This window comes from Ornithorhynchus anatinus, chromosome 2 (genome assembly GCF_004115215.2).
Source record: "Ornithorhynchus anatinus isolate Pmale09 chromosome 2, mOrnAna1.pri.v4, whole genome shotgun sequence".
In the NCBI taxonomy this organism is placed as follows: Eukaryota; Metazoa; Chordata; class Mammalia; order Monotremata; family Ornithorhynchidae; genus Ornithorhynchus; species Ornithorhynchus anatinus.
The window spans coordinates 141095104-141115834 of record NC_041729.1 but is presented as its reverse complement, the minus strand read 5'-3'; the positions used below and the strand labels follow the sequence as shown (position 1 = coordinate 141115834).

Here is a 20731-nt window from a genome sequence, read left to right as displayed (position 1 = left end):
CCACTTTTCTGCTGCGAGACCTTGGGCAAGTCACTTCACTTCTCTGGGCCTCAGTTCCCTCATCTGTAAAATGGGGATTAAGAACCCCATGTGGGACAGGGACTGTGCCCAACCCGATTTGCTTGTATCCACCCCAGTGCTTAGTACAGTGCTTGGCACATAGTAAGCACTTAACTACCATCATCATTATTATTATTACCAGCTCGCCAACCTCCCATTTCCCACCAACACTCCCATCACTCACCAGCTCCCCATCTTTCATCAGTCACTGGTATTCCATCCCCCTCCTCCATTACCAGCCCCCCACTCTCCCCACCCCCTCACCCACTAGCCCTCATGCTTCTGTCAATCATATTTTACTGAGTGCTTACTTGGCGAAGAGTACTATACTATGCACTTGGGAGAGTACAATATAACAATATAACAGACACATTTCCTGCCCACAATGAGCTTACAGTCTAGAGGGGGAGATGGAAATTAATATAAAGAAATTACAGATGGGGACATAAATGCTGGGGGGGGGGTGAATAAAGGGAGCAAGTCAGGGCGATGCAGGAGGGAGTTGAAGTAAAGGAAAAGAGGGCTTAGTCAGGGAAGACCTCTTGGAGATGTGCCTTTAATAAGGCTTTGAAGGAGGAGAGACTAATTGTCTGTCAGATATAATAATGTTTTTTTGTTATGCCGCTTCTATGTGCCGGGCACTGTACTAAGCACTGAGGTAGATACAGGCAAACTGAGTTGAAACAATCCCTGTCCCAAGTGGGGCTCACAGTTTCAATCCCCATTTTACAGATGAGGTAACTGAGGCACAAGGAAGTGAAGTGACGTGCCAAAGTTACATAGCAGACAAGCGGCAGGCCCAAGATTAGAACCTATGATCTTCTGACTCCCAGGCCCGTACTCTATTACTTCATGGAGGGAGGGCATTCCAGGCCAGAGGCATGATGTGGGCAAGGGGTCGGTGGCGAGAGAAAAAAGTAAAAAAGTCGGCATTTAGAGGGGTGAAGGGCACGCTAGGTTGTAGTAGAATAGCGAGGTGAGGTAGGAGGGGGCAAGGTGCTTCAATGCTTTAAAGCCAGTCCCGACTCTCCATTGGCCCCTCCACACACACAGCCCCCACCACTCCAGTTTAGGGAGGTGGTTTGGGAACAGAGAAACTGAACCAATAGGGGCATGGGCTGTTTGAGGAGCATGTCCATTTGCAGCTGGACATTAATGTCTGTGAGCCCTCCTTTCCTATCTTCTCTTCCTCCTCAGTCCTAGGCTCTGACGGGACAGGGACGGAGGAAGTCCGGTGCCAGTCCAGCTGGACAGTCAGTGCCTGAGCGACTCTGGCCCTTTCATCCAGCGGGAAGAGGGCTTGGAGGGCTCTGACCTTTGGAAGAGCAATCAGCCCAGGTTCAGTTCCATGAAAAGGGGCTGGGGAAGGGGCAGTTGGGGTAGTCAAAGTGGTCAGTGGGGCCGGGTTGGGACGGCAACCAGTTGGGCAGTAGGCTTAAGGCTCCCTCTGGTGGTGAGAGGAATTCTGAGCTTCGATTTCTGCATGGAGCATCAGCTGACCTCCCAACACATACCTGTCTGACGGGGTGGGTGTGTGTGTGTACACAAAGAGAAAGTCTGTCTCCAATTAACCCACCTTCAATCCCTCAGTGTCTTATCTTCCCCTCATTTTTCCTCCCCTTCCCCATCCCTTTGCCCAGTATCCAGGAGGTCACTCAGATTCTGCTGCAAAACTTTTTTTTATTATTATTTTGAGGCTGCATACCTCTTTTGTGGCAGAGATGAGTCCCACAGCTCCTGCCTCTCCACTGTGTTGGCCCACAGTCACTATGGCCTTTCCCACTGTCCCATGCCCACTGAGCTGGGCAGGCCCTGCCATGCCCACTCCTGGGGCTGAGGTGCCGGGCAGAGGAGGGGGCTGGAGGAAGCCAGAGGGTGCCGAGTTCAGGGATGTATATGCGTGAGATTATCATGGTTAGGTCCACAGCACCGCCTTCCTCTCCTGGTCCACGCTGACCACGCAGTTCCCAGAGAAGCACCAGGCCACAGCGTTGACTGGGGCCCTGCTGGCCAGGGTTGGGGAAGGGAAGAGAGAGAGAGCTCAGGGGTCTGTGCTGTTGCTGGGGGGGGGGGGGAGGAGAGGGGTGAGGGAGGCATTTTCCAGACCAAACCAGAGCTCCGGGTGGGCAGATCACTGATCTGCAGCCCCTCAAAGGATGGGGGAGTGGAAACCAGGGGGCTTGGGAGTGAGGAACTAGAGGGTTTGGGGGGACAGGGGCTTGGGGGGTGAGGAACAAGGAGGCTGGGGGGAGGGGGCTTTGGGCTGGGGAATGAGGAAGCAGGGGTTTAGACTGGGCAGGGCCAGGAGTTGACCGATCACCTGTGAGGCCCCTCCAGACTCGCCTCCAGCAGGCCCGTCTCCACGTCCCAGATAAACAAGGCCCCGTTCACAGAACCGGCGATGGCGAAACGCTTATCTGGGCTTGGGGCCGGGGAGGGAAAGGGCCATCTGGTCAACCTCCATTATGGTCCTGGAGCCAAGGTCGGCCCCAGACTGTCCAGGAGGGCCAGCTGCTCAGGCCCCCCCAGTGTCGCTCTCCAGCACCCCTGCTCCATCCACATGGAGGGCAGAGCAGGAGGATGGGCTCCCAGACCCTCCCCCCCTGCCTCCCTGAAACCCGGGCAGGGTACCTCCAAGGCTCATGCAGAGGTAACCCCCCAGGCTTAGGCAGGGGTGCCCCTAGTGCCCACACATAGGTAACCCCCATCCCAGGCCCATGTAGAAGTAACCACCCCCTTGCCCAGGCAGGGGTGCCCCCAGAGACCAGGCAGGGTGCTTCTGGGGCCCGTGCAGAGGTAACTCCCACCCGCCCCAGGCCCATGCAGAATAACTCCCTTGCCAAGGGCCCATGCAGAGGTAACCCCTAGGGCCCAAGCCACCAGGAGTATCTCCCAGAACACATGAAAGGGTGTCCCCCGGGGCTGAGGTGGGGTACCCCCAAGAGCTCAAGCAGGGACAACACCCCAGGGCTAAGACAAGGTTGCCCCCGCCCCGACCAGAGCTCAGGCAGGTGTGCCCCCAGCATCCCAGGGAGATCCTTGCTCCCCAACCCACCTGAACGTGGCTTTGGTCCAGTCTGACCCACACTTGAACCCGTCGGCCCTGCAGACACAGACCCGTCATGGGCGTGAATAGGACCGGCGCTGGCCAGTCCGGACCCCGGCCCGAACCTCAGCCCCATTCTGCCCCGACAAGAGGTGGTTCTCCTGCCCAGGGGCCATGCTCTGAGTCTGTAGGAGAGGGCCCTGCCAGCCCCAGCTCCTCCTCTCAAGAGCTCATGAGCATCCCCCACTCAAACTGGAGTAGGGAAGGAACAGTCAGGCTGAGGGAAGGCAGGATGGGGCTTTTGTGGGGACAGGAAGGGAAGGATAGGGGTAGGCATATGGGGCTGGGAGAAAGCAGTAAGGTCCGGTGCAAGCATCTCCCCCAGCTCACAGCCAGCACCTCAGGACCCCCTTCCCAAATCTGCCCCCAAGGGCTGCCCCCTGACAGTCCCCACTGCCTCCCCCAGCCGGGTACCTGTACACCTGACGGATGTTGTTGGCACGGAGGTCAATGACCTTGAGGGTGTCGTCCCGGGAGCAGCTGAGAAGGTGCAGCTGGTCGGGGCTGATGCTGAGGGAGGTCACTCTACCAGCCACTGGGATCACATCTGTGCAGCGGGGGACCCTGTGCGGGGTGGGAGGGGGAAGAGTCAAGGGGAGTACAGGCTTGGTGAGGGTGCAGCACCCAATCCCCACCCACTACTAACCCTACCAAAGTCTCACAAGCACTGCCTGAGTGAAGTCACAATCTTTTGTTTTTTAAAATGGTGTTTACTATGTGCTAGGCACTGTACTTAGTGCTGAGGTAGATAAAAGCCTATCAGGTTGGACATAGTCCCTGTCCCACATGGAGCTCACAGTCTTAATCCCCATTTTACAGATGAGGGAACTGAGGCGCAGAGAAGTGAAGTCACTTGCCCATGGTCACACAAGCAAACAAGTGACAGAGCCAGGATCAGAACCCAGGTCCTTCTGACTCCTAAGAAAGTGCTCTCCCACACTGCTTCTCACGACTGTGGGGAGAGGGGGGGCAGGCAAAGCTTAGGTGAGGGGCACCCAGAGCCAGAGATTAGACTGTCCAGGTCCATTGGCTGCCTTCACCCAGGGGCTGAGGGCATAGTTGGTGGTGGTTGTAGAAGCAATAACAGTATTTATTAAGTGCTTCCTGTGTGCAGTGCACTGTACTAAGTGTTGGGAAAGAATACAGCAGTGGAAACTAAACATGGGCCCTGTCCCTCAGGGGGCTTCACAAGTTTAAGTGGGAAGAAGTGACCGGAGAGACACCAGCCACACCCTCATGTGCCCGAGCCAGTACATGGTGGGCAGAGAAGCAGTGTGGCCTAGTGGATACACACAGGCCTGGGAGTCAGAAGGATCTGGGTTCTAATCCCAGCTCTTCTACTCGTCTGCTCTGTGACCTTGAGCGAGTGACTTAAATTCTCTGTGCCTCAGTTCCTCATCTGTAAAATGGAGATTAAGACTGTGAGCCTAATGTGGGACAGGGACTGTGTCCAACCTGATTAACTTGTATCTATCCCAGCGCTTAGTACAGTGCCTGGCAGAGTAAGCGCTTAACAAATACCATTAAAAAAAAAAAAAGAATGAGGTTGCCCGAGTTTCCTTTGGCCCGCTGCCTGAGGTCTGGGTAAGGGGGTTACCTGCTGTCCCAGAAACGAATCTTCTGATCGTAGTGACCGCTGATGATCACGTTTTCCCCGCAGACCACGTCATTGCAGTAGGAGACCACGTTAATGGTGCGGGAGCCTGGAGGTGGGGCGGGTCAGGCAGGACATCCCATGAGGACCAGTGAGTCTCCGCCCCGCTGTCAACCCGTCCCCATCCATGCCAAGGGGGCTCAGAGACCCCTCAACTCCCCACTCCCGGCCCACGACTCCCCGGACCAGCTCCCTGCCGCTCCCACTGTGGGTTGGGCTGGATGCCAGTCTCTAGCCCAGGTGTCTTCTCTGTCCTGCTCCCCCGACCACGTCCAAACCAGATGGGGGCGGTGGCCAGTGGGCCTCTGGGGGCTTCCGGGGAGGGAGGGCGCCGGGGACGGGCTTCAAATGGCATGGGGTCAAGGGGCTGGACGCAGAATGGAGTGTGGGCCCGCCGAGCTCACATAGCAATTTCCCCAGGTCCCACTCCTTCACAGTTCGGTCTCGGCTCCCCGTCACGGCCTGGAACTGGTTGGATCTGAACTTGGCGGCTGTGACTTTGTCCTTGTGTCCCGACAACGTTTCCTACAACGGGATCCCAGAGTCACCTGGAGCTGCAGACCCCAGCCCACACTGCCCTCCACCAGCCCCAGCTCTACACCCACGACCCCCTTGCCCCCCTAACTTACCTTGGATTGGCTCTCGCCCACTTTCCAGAGCTGGGCAGCGTTATTGTAGCAGGCAGCTAAGACCTGCATCCCCTGGGGAAGGAGATAGGGCTGAGTGTCTGGGCTATGGTGGGGTGGGATTGAAGCCCCCTCTCCCAGCTCTGCCCCGCAGAGCACTCTCCCCACATCCAAGCCCTGGGTTCTAATCCTGATGTCTAGGGACCTCTAGACCCCTGTCCGTGACAGAACAGAAACTGGGCCTCTTTGAATCCAGGCAGCGCTGCTAGGACTTGTATGTCCTCGTCCTCTCCTATCTAGTCCCTCAACAGACTCAAGAGAGTTCCTCTCTGCCAGGGCTGGGGCAGTGGGGGAGGATTGATGCCTGTATACTTGTTTTGTTTCATTTTGTTGTCTGTCTCCTGCCTTCTAGACCATGAACCTGTTGTTGGGTAGGGATTATCTCTATTTGTTGCCAAATTATACTTTCCAAGCGCTTAGTACAGTGTTCTGCACACAGTAAGAGCTCAATAAATACGATTGAATGAAAAGGCAGGGTATGCGGCCCAAAACGCCATCTCTCGGTCAAGCGATTGAAACTTCCCACCCTGAAGGCCTCACGCTTCTTCCCCGGGTCTAGCCCAAATCCCTCCTGCTGCAACAGCGAGTGACCTGCTCACCGAGGGGTCAAACTCGATGCTGGTGATGGTCCCGCTGACTCCTTCCAGCCGTTGATCCAGCAATAGGCGACCTGGGGTCCAAAGGAGGGGGGAAGGTGGTGAGGGGACTCAGCCCGAATGCATGTTCCACTCCCCCCGGGGGAGGCCAATGGAGGAACCCACCCAGGGATGGAAGGAGGGAGCAAGAGAAGCAGGATGGTCTAGTGGATAGAGCACAGGCCTGCGAGTCAGAAGGACCTAGGTTCTAAACCAGGGTCTGCCACATGTCTGCTGTGTGACCTCAGGCAAGTCACTTCACTTCTCTGGGCCTCATTTACATCATCTGTAAAATGGGGATTAAGACTGTGAGCCCCATGTGGGACATGGACTGTGTCCAACCTGATTATCTTGTGTCTATCCCAGCATTTAGAACAGGGCCCTGCACATAGTAGGTGCTTAACAAAAGTTATTATTATTATTACTACTAACAAATGCCATTTAAAAAAAGATAGGAGAAGCAGGATCAATGGCTGGCTGGGACAGGGGTGGGTAGGACAAGGACTCACCTCCCACCACGTTCCAGAGCTTGATGACCCGATCAGCCCCACCGGTGGCCAGCTGACTGCCAAGAGGACTGAACACGGCTGCGTTAACCTCCGAATGGTGAGCCTCCTGCCGGGCCGAGGAGGGAGAGGAGGGGAGCGGAGAGGGGTGAGAAGCAGGAGGATGGGACGGGGAAAGGGGAGAGGAAGGATGGAGAGAAGAGAAGCAAAAGGGGAAGGGGAGCAGGAAGGAGAAGGCAGGAGGAGAGAGAGAAAGACGAGGGTGGCGAGAGGAGGAAGGAGAAGAAAGGTGTGGGTGGAAGCAGAAGAAAAGGGTGGGGGAGAGGGAGCAGGGGAGGGTAAAAGGGAAGAGGGGAGGAGAAAGCAGAAGGGGGTGGAGGGGAAGTGGGAAGAAGAGAAGTGGGGAGAAGTGGGGGAAGGGGGGAGAGAGAATACGATTGATCGATAAAGAAGGGGAGAGGCAGGGAAAGTTACAGTAATGAATAGAAGCAAAGTAGATTCCCTAGTCCAGTCCTGCAGATGGGCACCCGTCCCCTGTCCCCACTGACGCCGGCCAGGCACCCACCGCCCCTGGCTCCCCCATACCACGCTCACCTGGGTGTCGCAGACTCTGGACGGCAGGTGAGAGGCTACGCAAAGGGCAATGCTGCGATACTGAGGCTCGGCCACCCCGCTGGCCGAGTGTCCTCGCTTCTTCCTGAAACTGAGAGGACGTCGAGTCTGGGGATGCCACAGGCGGGGCTGTGTCCCAGGACCCGGGCGGTCCATGTGCAGAGACCCCCAAGCATCACTCCCACAGCCCTGGGGGGCACCGGCTCCTTCCACCCACAGTCCTGGGGATGGGGCAGCGCTCCCGCCATCAGACGGGGGACAGAGCCAACCGGAAAAGAATGGGCTGGATGGCAGGAACCCAAGTTTTCCCCCAGGATCCCTGATCCAGCATACTCCCCCTGCCCCCATTTTTTTTAAATGGTACTTGTTAAGTGCTTACTACATGCTAGACACTATATAAAACACTGGGGTAGATACAAGCTAATCAGGTTGGACACAGTCTATGTCCCAAATGATATTAATAATAATGTTGGTATTTGTTAAGCACTTACTATGTGCAGAGCACTGTTCTAAGCGCTGAGGTAGATATAGGGTAATCGGGTTGTCCCACGTGAGGCTCATAGTTAATCCCCATTTTACAGATGAGGTAACTGAGGCACAGAGAAGTTAAGTGACTTGCCCACATTCACACAGCTGACAAGTGGCAGAGCCTGTATTCGAACCCATGACCTCTGACTCCCAAGCCCGGACACTTTCCACTGAGCCACGCTGTACTTGCTAAGCAGTTACTATGTGCCAAGCACTGTTCTAAGCACTGGGATAGATCAGTCAGTCAGTCAATTGTATTTATTGAGTGCTTACTGTGTGTAAAGCACTTGGGAGAGTACAACAATAAGCAGACACACTCTCTGCCCACAATGAGTTTACAGTCTTCCGCCTCCACTAATTTCTAAGGTTTTTATTTATGGCATTTATTAACCACTTGCTAGGTGCCAGGCACTGTACTAGCACTGGGGTAAATGCAATCTAATCATATTGGACACAGTCCCTTTCCCACGTGAGGCTCACAGTCTTAATCCCCATTTTACAGATGAGGTGACTGAGGCCCAGAGAAGTGAAGTGGCTTGCCCAAGTTCACACGGCAGACAAGAGGCAGAGCCAGAATTAGAACCCAGCTCCTTCTGACTCCCAGGCCCGTGCTCTGTCCACTAAGCCACGGGTTTATCTTTTCTGAAAGGGGAGTGGGGTGGGAAGACGGGAGGTTTGGGACCAGCCCTTTAGTCGGGAATGGGGTGATGCAACTCAATCTCTCTTCCCCAAGAAGGATTCCCCACCTGGCCTAGCCCCCAAGTAGTTCCCACTGACAAGAGAGAAGGCAGAGCAACTGAGAGCAAGCAGAAGAGCTAGAGGACACTGAGAGCCAGAAAGGAAGGAGTAAGGGAGGTCCAAACGCAACTGAATCTGGGGTGGAGCCCAGCTGCCAATTCATTCTATGCTCCAGACCGAAAGAGCTGCCATTCTAGCCCAGCCAGTTCTGTGGATAGCATCCTGAGGTCAACACGGAAGTGACATGGTCCCCATCCTGGAGGGGTTGGTAGTTTTAAGAAGCAGCATGGCATAGTGGATGTGCTTAGTAAGCTGCTTTGCACACAGTAAGCACTCAATAAATTCGACTGAATAGAGCACGGGCCTGGGAGACAGAGGTCATGGGTTCTCATCCCGGCTCCGCCATCTGTCTGCTGTGTAAGTCACTTAACTTCTCGGGGCCTCAGTTACCTCACCTGTAAAATGAGACTGTGAGCCCCACATGGAACAAAGGACTGTGTCCAACCCAAACTGGTTGTAACCACCTCAGCGTTTGTACAGTGCCTGGCATATAATAAGCACTGAATACCATTATTAGTTTTACTCTTAAAGGGAAGACGGGACACTTGCTGTCACTGTTGGATACTGGTGGGGCAAACAGAGTAGGAAGAAGCAATGCGACCTAGTGGAAAAAGCCCAGGCCTGGGAATCAGAGGACCTGGGTTCTCATGCCGGCTCCGCCACCTGTTTGCCGTGTAACCTTGGGCAAGTCACTAAGCTTCTCTGGGCCTCAATTACCTCATCTGGAAAATGGGTTTTAAATCCTCCTTCTGCCTTACACTGTGAACGCTTAGTGTGTCCAACTGATTATCTTGTATCCACCAAAGCACTAGAATTGTGTCTGACACATAGTAAGCACTTAACAAATAACATTAAAAAAGGGTACCAGAGGACCTGGGCTCTAATTCTGGCTCTACCACTTGCCTATGTGACCTGGAGCAAGTCACTTCACTTCCCTGTGCCTCAGTTGCCTCATCTGTAAATCAATCAATGGTATTTACTGAGCATTTACAGTGTGCAGAATACTGTACTAAGCATTTGGGAAAGTACAATAGAGTCAGTAGATAGGATCCCTGCATGCAAGGAGTGGGATTCAAAACCCGTTCTCCCTCCTGCTTAGCTTGTGAGTCTCATTTGGACAGGGATGGTGTCCAATGAGATCATCTTGTATCTACCCCAGGGATCAGTACACTCCTTGGCACACAATAAGGACTTAAATACCACTGTCATTTTTATTACAGTTGGGGGAAGGACCCCTGCTGTACTGTAGTCTCCTTAAGTGCTTAGTACAGTGCTTTGCACACAGAAAGTGCTCAATAAATACCACTGATCAACAGACCGCTGGGAAGCTGACAGGGAGAAGGTAGAGCTGTGAAAGGACATACTGACCAGCTGATGTGGTTGGAGCAGACAGCAGGCGTCGGGTGGGGAAGGAAATGCAGGCAGTTTGGCATAGAAGTTTATAAGACTCCCATCCCTCCCCATCAAACCCGAGAAGCAGCCACAGCCCCCACTGAAAGGGATCTATCTGATCAATCAACTAATCAATAGCATTTACTTAACACCTACTGAGTGCTAAATACTATACTAAGCACTTTAGGAGAGTTCAACAGAAGCAAGGCATATACTCCCTGCCCACAAGGAGTTCCTAATCTAACAGGGAGGTTTTGTTTTCTGGAGATTTTTTATGGTATTTGTTAAGTGCTTACTATATGTCAGGCACTGAACTAAGCGCTAGTGTAGATAGGAGTTAATCAGGTTGGACACAGGTGGGGGAAGATGGCCAGTCAGACACAAAGTGTGTACAAAGAGTGAGAGCTAGAGGGAAACAAGGATAGAGCAGGAAGTGGGTCCAATACACTATGGCGACATAGCTGGATATGTAAGTGAACCAGGCTCCGATGCCTGATCAAGCAGGGCAGACAGGCGAGCGGGCTCATTTCAGCGGGTAAAGATGGGCGCAGGGGACCTTGTGCACATCACAGCGGGAAGAGAGGGGCATGAGGGCCCTGAACATGACACAATGGACAGAATGGACACAGGGACCCTGTGCACATCACAGTGGGCAGAGATGAGCACTGGTGCCCTGTGCACATCACAATGGGCAGAAATGAGTATAGAAATGAGTCCATCTGCATATCAGATCAAAACCCAACTTAAAGCTCACCTCCTCCAAGAGGCCTTCCCAGACTAAGCTCCCCTTTTCCCTCTGTTCCCTCAACCACCCCCTTCACCTCTCCGCAGCTAAACCCTCTTCTCCCCCTTTCCCTCTGCTCCTCCCCCTCTTCCATCCCATCCCCTCAGCACTATACTTGTCCACTCAACTGTATATATCTTCATTACCCTATTTATTTTGTTAATGAGATGTACATCACCCTGATTCTATTTATTTGCTATTGTTTTAATGAGATGTTCTTCCCCTCGATTCTATTGATTGCCATTGTTCTTGTCTGTCCATCTCCCCCGATTAGACTGTAAACCCATCAAAGGGCAGGGACTGTCTCTGTTACCTATTTGTACATTCCAAGCACTTAGTACAGTGCTCTGCACATAGTAAGTGCTCAATAAATACTATTGAATGAATGAATGAATCAGTGGGCAGATGGATACAGGGGACCCTCTGCAGGTTACAGTAGGAAGAAACAGGCACGAGGTCTCTGTGCACACCACAACGAACAGAGACGGACTTGGAAGACCCTCTTGCAGATTCCAGTGGGCAGAGATGGGCATGGGGGACCCTTTGCAGATCACAGCAGGCATAGATGGGCACAGGGGGAACATCACATTAGGCAGGACAGGCCCAGGGGTTCTGGGCACACCACAATGTGCAGAGATGGACACAGGGGACCCTGAACAAAGCACAGTGGACAGAGAGAAAGTTGGTGCTGCTGACACGGGCACAGCCCAGCAGGCACAGCCCAGCACCCTGCCCCCCACTGCCAGAGTGAGGGCTAGGTGGGCTCTGTTACCCCCTCCCTCACTGTGGGGTGGGATGGGGGACAGGCAGGGTCAGGGCGGGAAGCAGTCTAGGTCCAGATGTTGGGCTCGCCTCAGGCCCCAGTAGAGCTCCCACAGGGGCTGGCTGGCCTCCCCTGGACCTCTTCCCCCTCTGCAACTGGGTACGGGAAAATGAGGCTACTATTCCCTTGGGAGACAAATGGTCCCGGCAGGACCCCGGGCCAAGGACGTTCCGAGATGTCCACCCCAGCCCCTCAGGCCTGACCTCTGTGCAGGGTGGGGCGGAGGGGTTGTCAGCAGAGCTTCTCCATTCTGGAGAAGCAGCACGGTGTAGTAGCTACGGCACGGGCCTGGGAGTCAGAAAGTCATGGGCTCTAATCCCAGGTCCACCATTTGTCTGCTTTGTGACTTTGGGCAAGTCATATCACTTCTTTGCACCTCAGTGACCTCATCTGTAAAATGGGGACTGAGATTGTGAGCCCCATGTGGGACAGGGAGTGTGTCCAACCCGATTTGCTTATATCCACCCCAGAGCTTAGAACCGTACCTGGCACACAGTAGGCACTTAACAAATACCTATAATTATTATTAAGAGAATCATGTCAGGGATCTGGGGCTGGGGTCCCTCTCAAGGCCAGGTCCTAGGGCAGCAGTTCCTCCTGCCCCTCCCTCTCTCGCAGCCAGGGAGACTACAGACGGGGGTGGGAGGGACAGTATTCCTGAGACAGGGAGGTTGGGATCCCTGGTCCGGACCCTGCAAGGAACAAAAGAACTGCGGGGAGAAGCTGAAGGGCCAGACGCGTCCCCTCCCCCTCCACTTACGCCATCAGCCCCATCATCACAGCATCCACACATCGTGCCAGAGTCAAGGAAGTGGCGGAGGCTGACCTGAGGCAGAACCGAACAGGAGAGACAAACACATCAATCCACAAGGGAGCACCTCGCCGGAGCCAGTTCTGGATGCTCCGGGGGAGGGGAGCTCAGGTTGGGGAGACCTTCTTGGATACCACGGACCCTCACCGGTCTCCTTCGCTCCCTCTGGGGCTCCATCTCCTCACCCAGCTCACTTGGATCTCCTTTGGCCCAAGATGGCTGCTTGAGCTCTAGACCTCTCTCTGCCCAAATCCTAGCTGCCCCCCACCGGCACACACATCCCGGACCAACAAGGTTGTGATGGAGAAGCAGGTGAGTGGGAGGATGGTGGAGGGGGGAACAGACAAGTCACTGCAGGGCCTCCACAGAGCCATAGCAAAGCACACCTGGTCAAGGCAGGGAGGGGGAGTCACTACTCAGCACATACACCCATCCCCGTAGTTCCTGAGCTCGGCCTCACCTCAACTCCTGCCCACACCAGGCTCTTCCAGGAGCCCCACAAACCTGCCCTCTCCAGCCAAACTGCCCCCCTGGCCTTGGGAAACAGCCAATGAGGACCCAGTCACCCATTGCCCAGCCCAGACCAGCTGCCCTCGACCCAGCCGCCCTGGAGCCCGGCCACCCTTCCTACCTGAAGGGCCGCTTCCACTGCTTCCTGGGGACCTCGGGCACAGCTAGTTCACACGTCTCCTGGGCGGCTGGGGCCAGTGGCTTTGTGGACCTGGGGCAGGAGACAAGAGTCAGCTGGGTCCAGCTCTCCATTGCTGCTTCCATCCCTGGCTGGGGGTAGGAAAGGATGAACCCCTGAAACTCACCGTGTCACCCAGATCTGTGGTGCTGATGTCCCCATCATGGCCATGCTGTGTGATCCCAGGCTAACTGCATCCCCTCTCTGTATCTCAATCCCTCCCTGCCCTCCTCCCCCCCCACCAGCAGTACACACCTGGAAACTGTAGAGAGAGTTGCAGTCACCCTTGGGGTATTGGGGAGGGGGAAGGAGAAGTCTGAGTGACATCCAGAGTGGAGGATGGGACCTGGGTGGGCAGGGAGGACTCAGTTTCCCCATCTGTAGCACGGGGAGACTCCCAAAGTGAGATGAGAGGATCGGAGAGGTGGCCAGTGGGTGGTCAGCACTAGGGGGTTACAGACCAGGGGCTGACCACAGCAAGAGTGGGAATTCAGACCGGTCACTTACTCATCGATGCTGATGGTTCTCTTTCCTGCCTTTTGTAGCTCCTGGGTCAATCTGGCTTGCTTGGCCCTGGGAATGCCACGGTGGGAGGGGACATCAGTGAGGAGGGGCCAGCCCCCCCTTCCCAGGAGACCCCCATCCCTCAAAGGGCCCCAGCCTCACACCAAACGGACAGGCCCCTGGCAGCTGACTGGAGAGTCAGACCACCTTGGCCCCTGTGGTAGCACTGCCCTCCAGGTGAGAGGAATCGACTATGGTGTCTGCTTTGCTACATGAGTGGGGGTTGACCTGAAGCAAACAGGTCAACAGAGGGGCCAAGGATCAATGGTCTGTGGTCTCTCTCTCTCCTCTTCCCTTTTTCTCTCTCCCGCCCTCTCTTTTTCTCTCTCTCTTCCCTCTTTTTTCTCTTTCCCGCTCTCCCTCTCTCTTTTTTCCTCTCTCCCTCCCTCCTCCATCTCCTTCCCCCTTTTTTCTCTCTCTCACTCCCTCTTTTTCTCTCTCTCTCTCCTCACCTGTCTTTTTCTCTTCTCTCTCCTTCCCCAACCTCCTCCTTCTCACCCCCCACGTACTGCTGTCAAGGGGGCTCAGCTCAGGGGGACACTGACAGGCCTTCTCCTTCTGCCCCCAAGTACAGAGGGAGACCCCTTAGAGGTGGAACTTGGGAGGAGTTGGGAGCCAGAGGATTGAATTCGGAAAGCTTGGGACCCTGCAGCCCTGAGGGGAACCACCACCCCTGACCTCATGCCATGGGCAGGCCCTCAATCAGTCCCCAGTGAGGGCTGGGTGTGAGGGAGCCAGGGGCAGGCGACCCCTACCTCTCTCCCCGCTCGTTGTGGTGGTTCTGACGGGCAGCCGCCTGGGCCTTCCCGCGGAGCAGCCGCTGCAGGAGCTCCCGTCCCTCCTCCTCCAGTCGCTGCAGCTCTCTGTCTTGGCGCCGGGCGCGGGCCCGCAGCAGGTCGTACCCCAACTTCAGGGTCGTGTTCGCCTGGCTCCGACTCGCCACTTGCTCCTGTAGGCCCCGATGCTCCTCCTGCAGCCCCGCCAGCTGGGCATCCAGGGCCGAGAGCCTGGACAGAGAGTTTAAGGAACTGGGAACCAGGGAGCCAGGGGACGCCAGTGGGAGCCCCATCCTCGGCACTCTTGACCCTGCCCTGTCCACAGAGCCAGGTAGGGATTGTGGGTCCGGGCTGCCCCCCACCAGGGTGTTTGCCGGTGGATTGGGCCTTGATCCCCATTTCCTCTACACAATCACGTTGGGGCAGCCCCAGGGCCCGGCATCCTTCCAGGATGGAGGCCCTACCCTGGGCCCCTCCTGACACATCCCAGAGTGGGCTCACTCCTCCACAGAGTCCCCACACTGACCGATTTTCCAAAGCCCCCATCCCCAGCATCCTCACTCTTTGTTCTTCCTCTTTCCTCCATCTTACCTTTCCCTCTGATTCTCCAGCTCCTGCTCCTTGGCCTCTAGGTCTTCTCTGTGCTTGATGACCCGGTAAGCCAGCTGCAGGAAGGTGTCCGGGAACGGTGGGGGATGGAAAGGACGCCCCCTCGCCCCCAGGGGGTGGTGAGTTCCAATCCCAAGGTAGATCGGGTTCTCTCCCCACAGTCAACTTTCCTACCACCATCCCCTTCCCTGCCCACCATCAGGCTGCAACTTTTCTTGGCAAACCGGAGGGCAGTAAGGGGTTCATTTCATCCTTTACCCTGCCTCCAAGCGGGAGATAGCCAAACCCATCCCCTGGTGAGATGATAATAATAATTATGGTATTTGTTAAGTGCATACTATGTGAAGGCACTAAGCGCTGGGGTAGATACAAGGTAATTGGGTTGGACACAATCCCTGTCCCACATGGGGCTCGACAGTCTTAATGCCCACTTTACAGATGAGGTAACTGAGGCCCAGAAACGTAAAGCGACTTGCCCAAGGTCACACAGCTGACAAGGGGCAAGGCCAGGATTAGACCCCACGACCTTCTGATTCCCAGGCCCATGCTCTATCCACTAAACTATGCTGCTTCTCATGATGGACTAAGCCCAACCTGTCACCCACTTCCAGCTTCACTGTCAGCAGTCTTCCTCAGATCTCACCCGAGTCCCTCCTGCTTTCAGCCCACCTGCTGTGGACAGGAATGACCAGACAGTGACTGAGGTTCGGAGACCATTCCTCAGCCTCCCAAAACCTTCTCTTCTCCTGGCTGAATAACTTCAATCCCCATCCCAAGTCTCCACGACCCCACCCTCCCTGCCCCTCGGTAGCACGGGACCCAGCCTTCGGATACCAGCCTACCTCCCCGCTCGTCAACTTTATCTCGGCGATTTCCTCTTGCCACCTCTCCCTCAGGGCCTCCACCGTTGAGGCAGGATCCAGCACGGGGGACGTGGGTATGATTCTGGCAACCAATCAGAGAGTAAGTCTCAAGTAGCCCAGGTATCCTGTTCTCCTGACAGAGCCGGCACCGACCTACCATTCATTCGATCGTATTTATCGAGCACTTATTATGTGCAGAGCACTGTACTAAGCGCCTTGGAGAGTACAATAGAACAATTAACAGATACATTCCCTGCCCACATTGAGCTTACAGTCTAGAGGGGAAAATCAACATTAATATAAATAAGTAAATTACAGGTGTGTATATAAGTGTTCAGCCAGCCACACAGGTTAGAAAGAACCTGACGCATCCCAGCTCAAATCCAGAACATAAGCTCATCCTCTCCACCCATCATGCCTCCCTCACACCTTCCTGTCTCGTTCCCCCTTCCTTCTCTCCTGAATAGCGTTGTATGTGGCCATCTCCAGGAAGCCTTCTCAGATTCACCCTCCCACCTATCGGCCCTATATCTAGTTTAAACATCTAGTGTGCACGCCCCATGAGGCCACTGCCCACCCTCCCCCCTCCGGCCCCTCGTGGCCACCCCCTCATCCCCCAGACAGGCCTACGGCTACCCGGGCTGCAGAGAAGGCTGTGGTCAGATGGGAGAAGAGAAGGGAACCTGAGGAGCCTTGTGGACCAGCAAGACTGGAGCAGAGAAGGTTAGGAGGGGGGTTAATCCTGCAATTATGAAACTCCACCCCAGCAGCCCCTCCCCCTGCTCTTCACCCACCTGATGGGGTAGCCGGGAGAGACCTCCCCAGACTCGGCCTGCAGCTTCCTCGTGACACGGCCCAGCAGATCTGACTTGTCCAACAGCTTGGTGTCTAGGGGGAGGGGGAGAGGATGGGTAAGAGAGTAGTCAGTAAGGGGTTTTCCAGGCAGAGGTGAACCTCGGCACCCGGGGGGAAATATCACAGCCTTCAGGTAGGCCTTCGGGCCTACCATTACCACCTCTATAGTATTGCGCTCTCCCAAGTGTTTAGTATAGTCCTCTGCTCCAAGTAAGCGCTCAATAAATACCATTGATTGATTGATTGGGAAGGTGGGCTGGGGGGGGGGTGGGGGGTGTCAAGGTCAGCCAGAAAAAGAGCAGGGGGTTCTGGGGACTGACTTGTGGAGCATCTGGGATGGACCAGCTGTGGGAGAGAGATGAGGGAACAGGCGGATGGGGAAAGTTGGAGGGATTCAGACCATGGCCAGCCCTAGTGGAACCAGGCAAGATGGAGACCCAGAGGGATTGAGGGGAGCAGGCTGCAGGGTGGGAGGAGAGAAGCAGGCTTTGGGCCCAGGGTCAGGCATGAGCAAGGTCTCTCAAGATCTAATATGCTCCCAACCTCCAAGGTCTTCCCAGCAGACAATAGGGAGATGTCCTGCAGCCTGATCTGGAGGTGGAGAGGAGAACCTGGCAGGTTGAGAGTGGGGATGTCTCAGGCTAGAGATAGTCACAGCTCTGGGATGGAGGAATGAAATCAGAGTCCAGCTAAATGTAGCCAAATGAGAGTTCATGGATTTCAATCCACTGACCCCTGCCTGCCGTGTGCTCATCGGCAAGCCACTTCACTTCTCTATGCCTCGGTGTCTTCACCTGTAAAATGGGGATTCAATACCTGTCCTTTCTCCCCCTTAGACTGTTATCCCCAAGTGAGGCAGGGATTGTGTCCGACCTGATTATCCTGTATTTGTCCCAATGCTTAGCCCGGTGCTCGACTCCTAGTAGGAGCTTGAAAATAAGCAGCGTAGCTTAATGGATAGAGCACCGGCCGGGGAGTCAGAAGAACCTGGGTTCTACACGTCTGCTGAGTTCTTCACTACAGTGAAGACTCCAACTACAGTGAGTGTGACCTTGGGTCAGTCGCTTCACTTCTCTGTGCCTCAGTGACCTCACCTGTAAAATGGGGATAAGAGTGAGCCCCATGTGGGACAGGGACTGTGTCCAACCGAAGTAATTTGTATCTACCCCATTTCTTATAACAGTGCTTGGCACAGAGTAAGCACTTATAATAATGGTGGTATTTGTTAAGCACTTACTATATGCAAGGCACTGTACTAAGCGCTGGGAGATACAAGGTGATCAGGTTGTCCCATGTGGGGCTCACAGTTTTAATCCCCATTTTACAGATGAGGTCACTGAGGCCCAGAGAAGTGAAGTGACTTGCCCAAAGTCACACAGCTGACAAGGGGCAGAGTTGGGATTAGAACCCGTGACCTCTGACTCCCAAGCCCGGGCTCTTTCCACTGAGCCAGTACCACAGTAATAATAGCTATTATTATTATTATTATTATGGCCCTTCTGAAATCCCATCTTCTCCAGGAGTCCAAAACTAAACTCTTCATCCTTGCTTCCTAATCCTCTCCTCCCCCAACTTTCCAACACTCTTAACAGCATCATCATCCTCCCAGCTTCTCAATTAATCATATTTACTGAGCACTTACTGTGAGCAGAGCATGTATCTAACTGAGCACTTAGAACAGTGTTTGGCACATAGTAAGCGCTTAACAAGTATCATAATTATTCATTGTTATTCTTAACAAGTACCAAAATTATCATCATTAGACCACAATCACCCCATTCTGGGTCCGACAGGCGTCCTCCCAGTCTAGTCGCTGACTCCACCACAAGGGACTTCCTGTGGGCAACTGCGAGGACTTTGTCCATCCTGTCTCTCCCCGCCGGCCATGGAGGCTTCAGTTTTCTTGACCAGGAGGCCGGGACTGAGGCCACAGAAGGGCCTTCCTAGCCCAGAGAGCTGGAATGTTTGCAGCTTCTTCGCACTACCCGTGTCTGGAGGGGTCTCGGTCCCCAACCCATCACCTATAGGTCTGGGAGTCAGAAGTATCCCTGACTCTAATCCCAGCTCTGCCACTTGTCTGCTCTGTGACCTTAGGCAAGTCACTTCACTTCTCTGTGCCTCAGTTACCTCCACTGTAAAATGGGGATTAAGATGGTGAGCCCAAAGTGGGGCAGGGCCTGTGCCCAGCGCACTTTGGTCAGATCCACCCCAGCACTTAGAGTAGTCCCCGGCATAAGGTAAGCGCTTAACGAAAGTCACAATTATTATAATAATTGTTACTGAGCTAGACCAGGGGCTGACTCCCCGCACCCTACCAATAATTTTGGTATCTATTAAGCACTTACGTCGTGCCTGGCACCGCACTGGGGTAGATACAAGATAAGATTCGACAAGGTCCTTTTCCCACGTAGGGCTCACAACCTTAATCCCCATTTTGCAGATGAGGTAACTGCGGCACAGAGATGTTAAGTGACCCGCCCTAGGTCACACAGCAGACATGTGGCAAATCTGGGATTTAAACCCAGGGCCTTCTGACTCCCAAGCCTGTACCCTTTCCACTAGGCCATGCTGCTTCTCACTTACTGTTTTTAATCTATTATGGGATTTGATCATTACTTATTTCAGGCTAAGATAGTCCGGCCAGACATAGACCCTGTCCCATTTGGGACTCACAGGCTAAGAGGGAGGGACAATGGGGACTTGATGCAGAACGGGTACTGAATCCCCATTTTACAGCTGAGGAAACTGAGGCACGGAGATGTTAAGTGACTCGGCTGGATTTGGGGCCGACACCGGACCTAGTTCTTGTGTCCTCCCCTCTTGTGACACTCGGATCGGCCACAGTGCGGCCGCAAGCCGGTATCAGGGGACATCCCCGTTTCCCGTTTTCTCAAGCGAAGTTGGGCGGAGGGATAAGAAGAAATAGGACTTCGGTGCAGTGGGAGGGCCTGGGGATAGGGAGAAGGCAGAGATTCCTGGCCGCTCGAACCAGAGGGGGCAAAATCACCATCCCAGGGAGTGGAGAAATCCCTCGGATTTGAAGGACGTGGTTCCCCGGAGGCAGGGGGCTGCCGGAGATGACCCTCGACTGTTCTCCTCCCCAACAGGAACCAAGCAACCACGTTCTGGGGGCCCGGTTGTCCCCTGGAAACGAGGCACGGGCTCCAACTACAGCGAGGGGGAGTGGAGTTAGACTCGGGGAGCTCAGGACGCCCCCCGCCCAGCCCCCTTGCGACCAGCGCCCCCGCCGACTCCTCCTCCCATTTCCCCCGGAAAGGGGGATTTCAAAACCATTTCCGAGAACAGGGCCTGGGGATGGGCAGGCGTTATGTCGCTGCTTCCCCCTCCTCGCTGATTAGTCAGTCCATGGCATTTACGGAGCGGTTCCTGGGTGCCGAGCACTGTGCTAAGCGCTCGGGACAGCAGAGCAGAACAACGCAACCGATAAGTGGGGGCTGTCCTCGAGGCGCCTGGGCGGTCGGGGGTGACCAGAGGGTCCACGCCGGCCTGAGCCCCAGCTGGCCAACTCCGGCGGGGGGCGGCTGGTGACCTCTTCCCCCCCTTGCGGAGCGCAGCCCCCCGGTCCCGGTCCCGGTCCCCGTCCCCTCCGGCTCTTGGGCTCCGTCACTCACAGGCCTGCACCAGGTCGGAGAACAGCCCCTTCTGCGCCAGGTCCCGCTGGCGGAGCTGCCGGATAATGTGGCGTTTCCAGCGGCAGGAGGCCGGCCGGCCCTCGGGACCGGGACCGGCCATAGCGGCGAGGAGCCCGGCCCGGCCACAGGCCCGGGGCAAGGCGGAGGCCCGGCCCGGCCCGGCCCGGCCCCGGGCGGGACCGGGGGCGGGATCTACTCGGGAAGGGGCGGGACTCGCTGCGAAGAATAATGTCGGGATTTGTTAAGTGTTCATTATGCGCAGAGCGCTGTTCTAAGCGCTGGGGGAGACCCCGATCCCGCTGCTTGTCAGCTGTGGCACTGTGGGCAA

At 55.2% G+C, this 20731-nt stretch overlaps 1 protein-coding gene across 3 annotated transcripts; it reads right to left on the bottom strand.

Annotated features, from left to right (window-relative positions):
• Nucleotides 1–1718: 1718 nt before the first annotated feature.
• On the bottom strand, nt 1719–20559 carry ATG16L2 (autophagy related 16 like 2). 3 transcript variants are annotated; one of them, XM_029058474.2, is made up of 18 exons: nt 20383–20558; nt 16690–16783; nt 15875–15977; nt 15015–15088; nt 14403–14654; nt 13591–13656; nt 13027–13116; nt 12345–12410; nt 7242–7350; nt 6651–6756; nt 6106–6176; nt 5450–5521; nt 5225–5345; nt 4764–4869; nt 3581–3730; nt 3116–3163; nt 2381–2482; nt 1719–2063 (listed from the first exon to the last, which is right to left on the bottom strand). In XM_029058474.2, the coding sequence occupies exons 1-18, from the start codon at nt 20501–20503 to the stop codon at nt 1976–1978; spliced, it is 1839 nt and encodes a 612-aa protein (XP_028914307.1). In that variant the 5' UTR covers nt 20504–20558; the 3' UTR covers nt 1719–1975. The 3 variants fall into 3 exon arrangements, with proteins under 3 accessions (XP_028914307.1, XP_028914309.1, XP_028914308.1); XM_029058476.2 differs by lacking the exon at nt 2381–2482 and having other exon boundaries at nt 20383–20559; XM_029058475.2 differs by lacking the exon at nt 12345–12410 and having other exon boundaries at nt 20383–20559.
• Between the last annotated feature and the right edge of the window lie 172 nt (nt 20560–20731).

Coding starts and splice junctions, on each gene's coding strand:
- ATG16L2 (XM_029058474.2), bottom strand. CDS start 20,503: ATGGCCGGTCCCGGTCCCGAGGGCCGGCCGGCCTCCTGCCGCTGGAAA. Junction 16,784..20,382: donor CTCCGACCTGGTGCAGGCCT/GTGAGTGACGGA, acceptor CCCTCCCCCTAG/ACACCAAGCTGTTGGACAAG. Junction 3,731..4,763: donor ATTCGTTTCTGGGACAGCAG/GTAACCCCCTTA, acceptor CACCCCGCACAG/GGTCCCCCGCTGCACAGATG.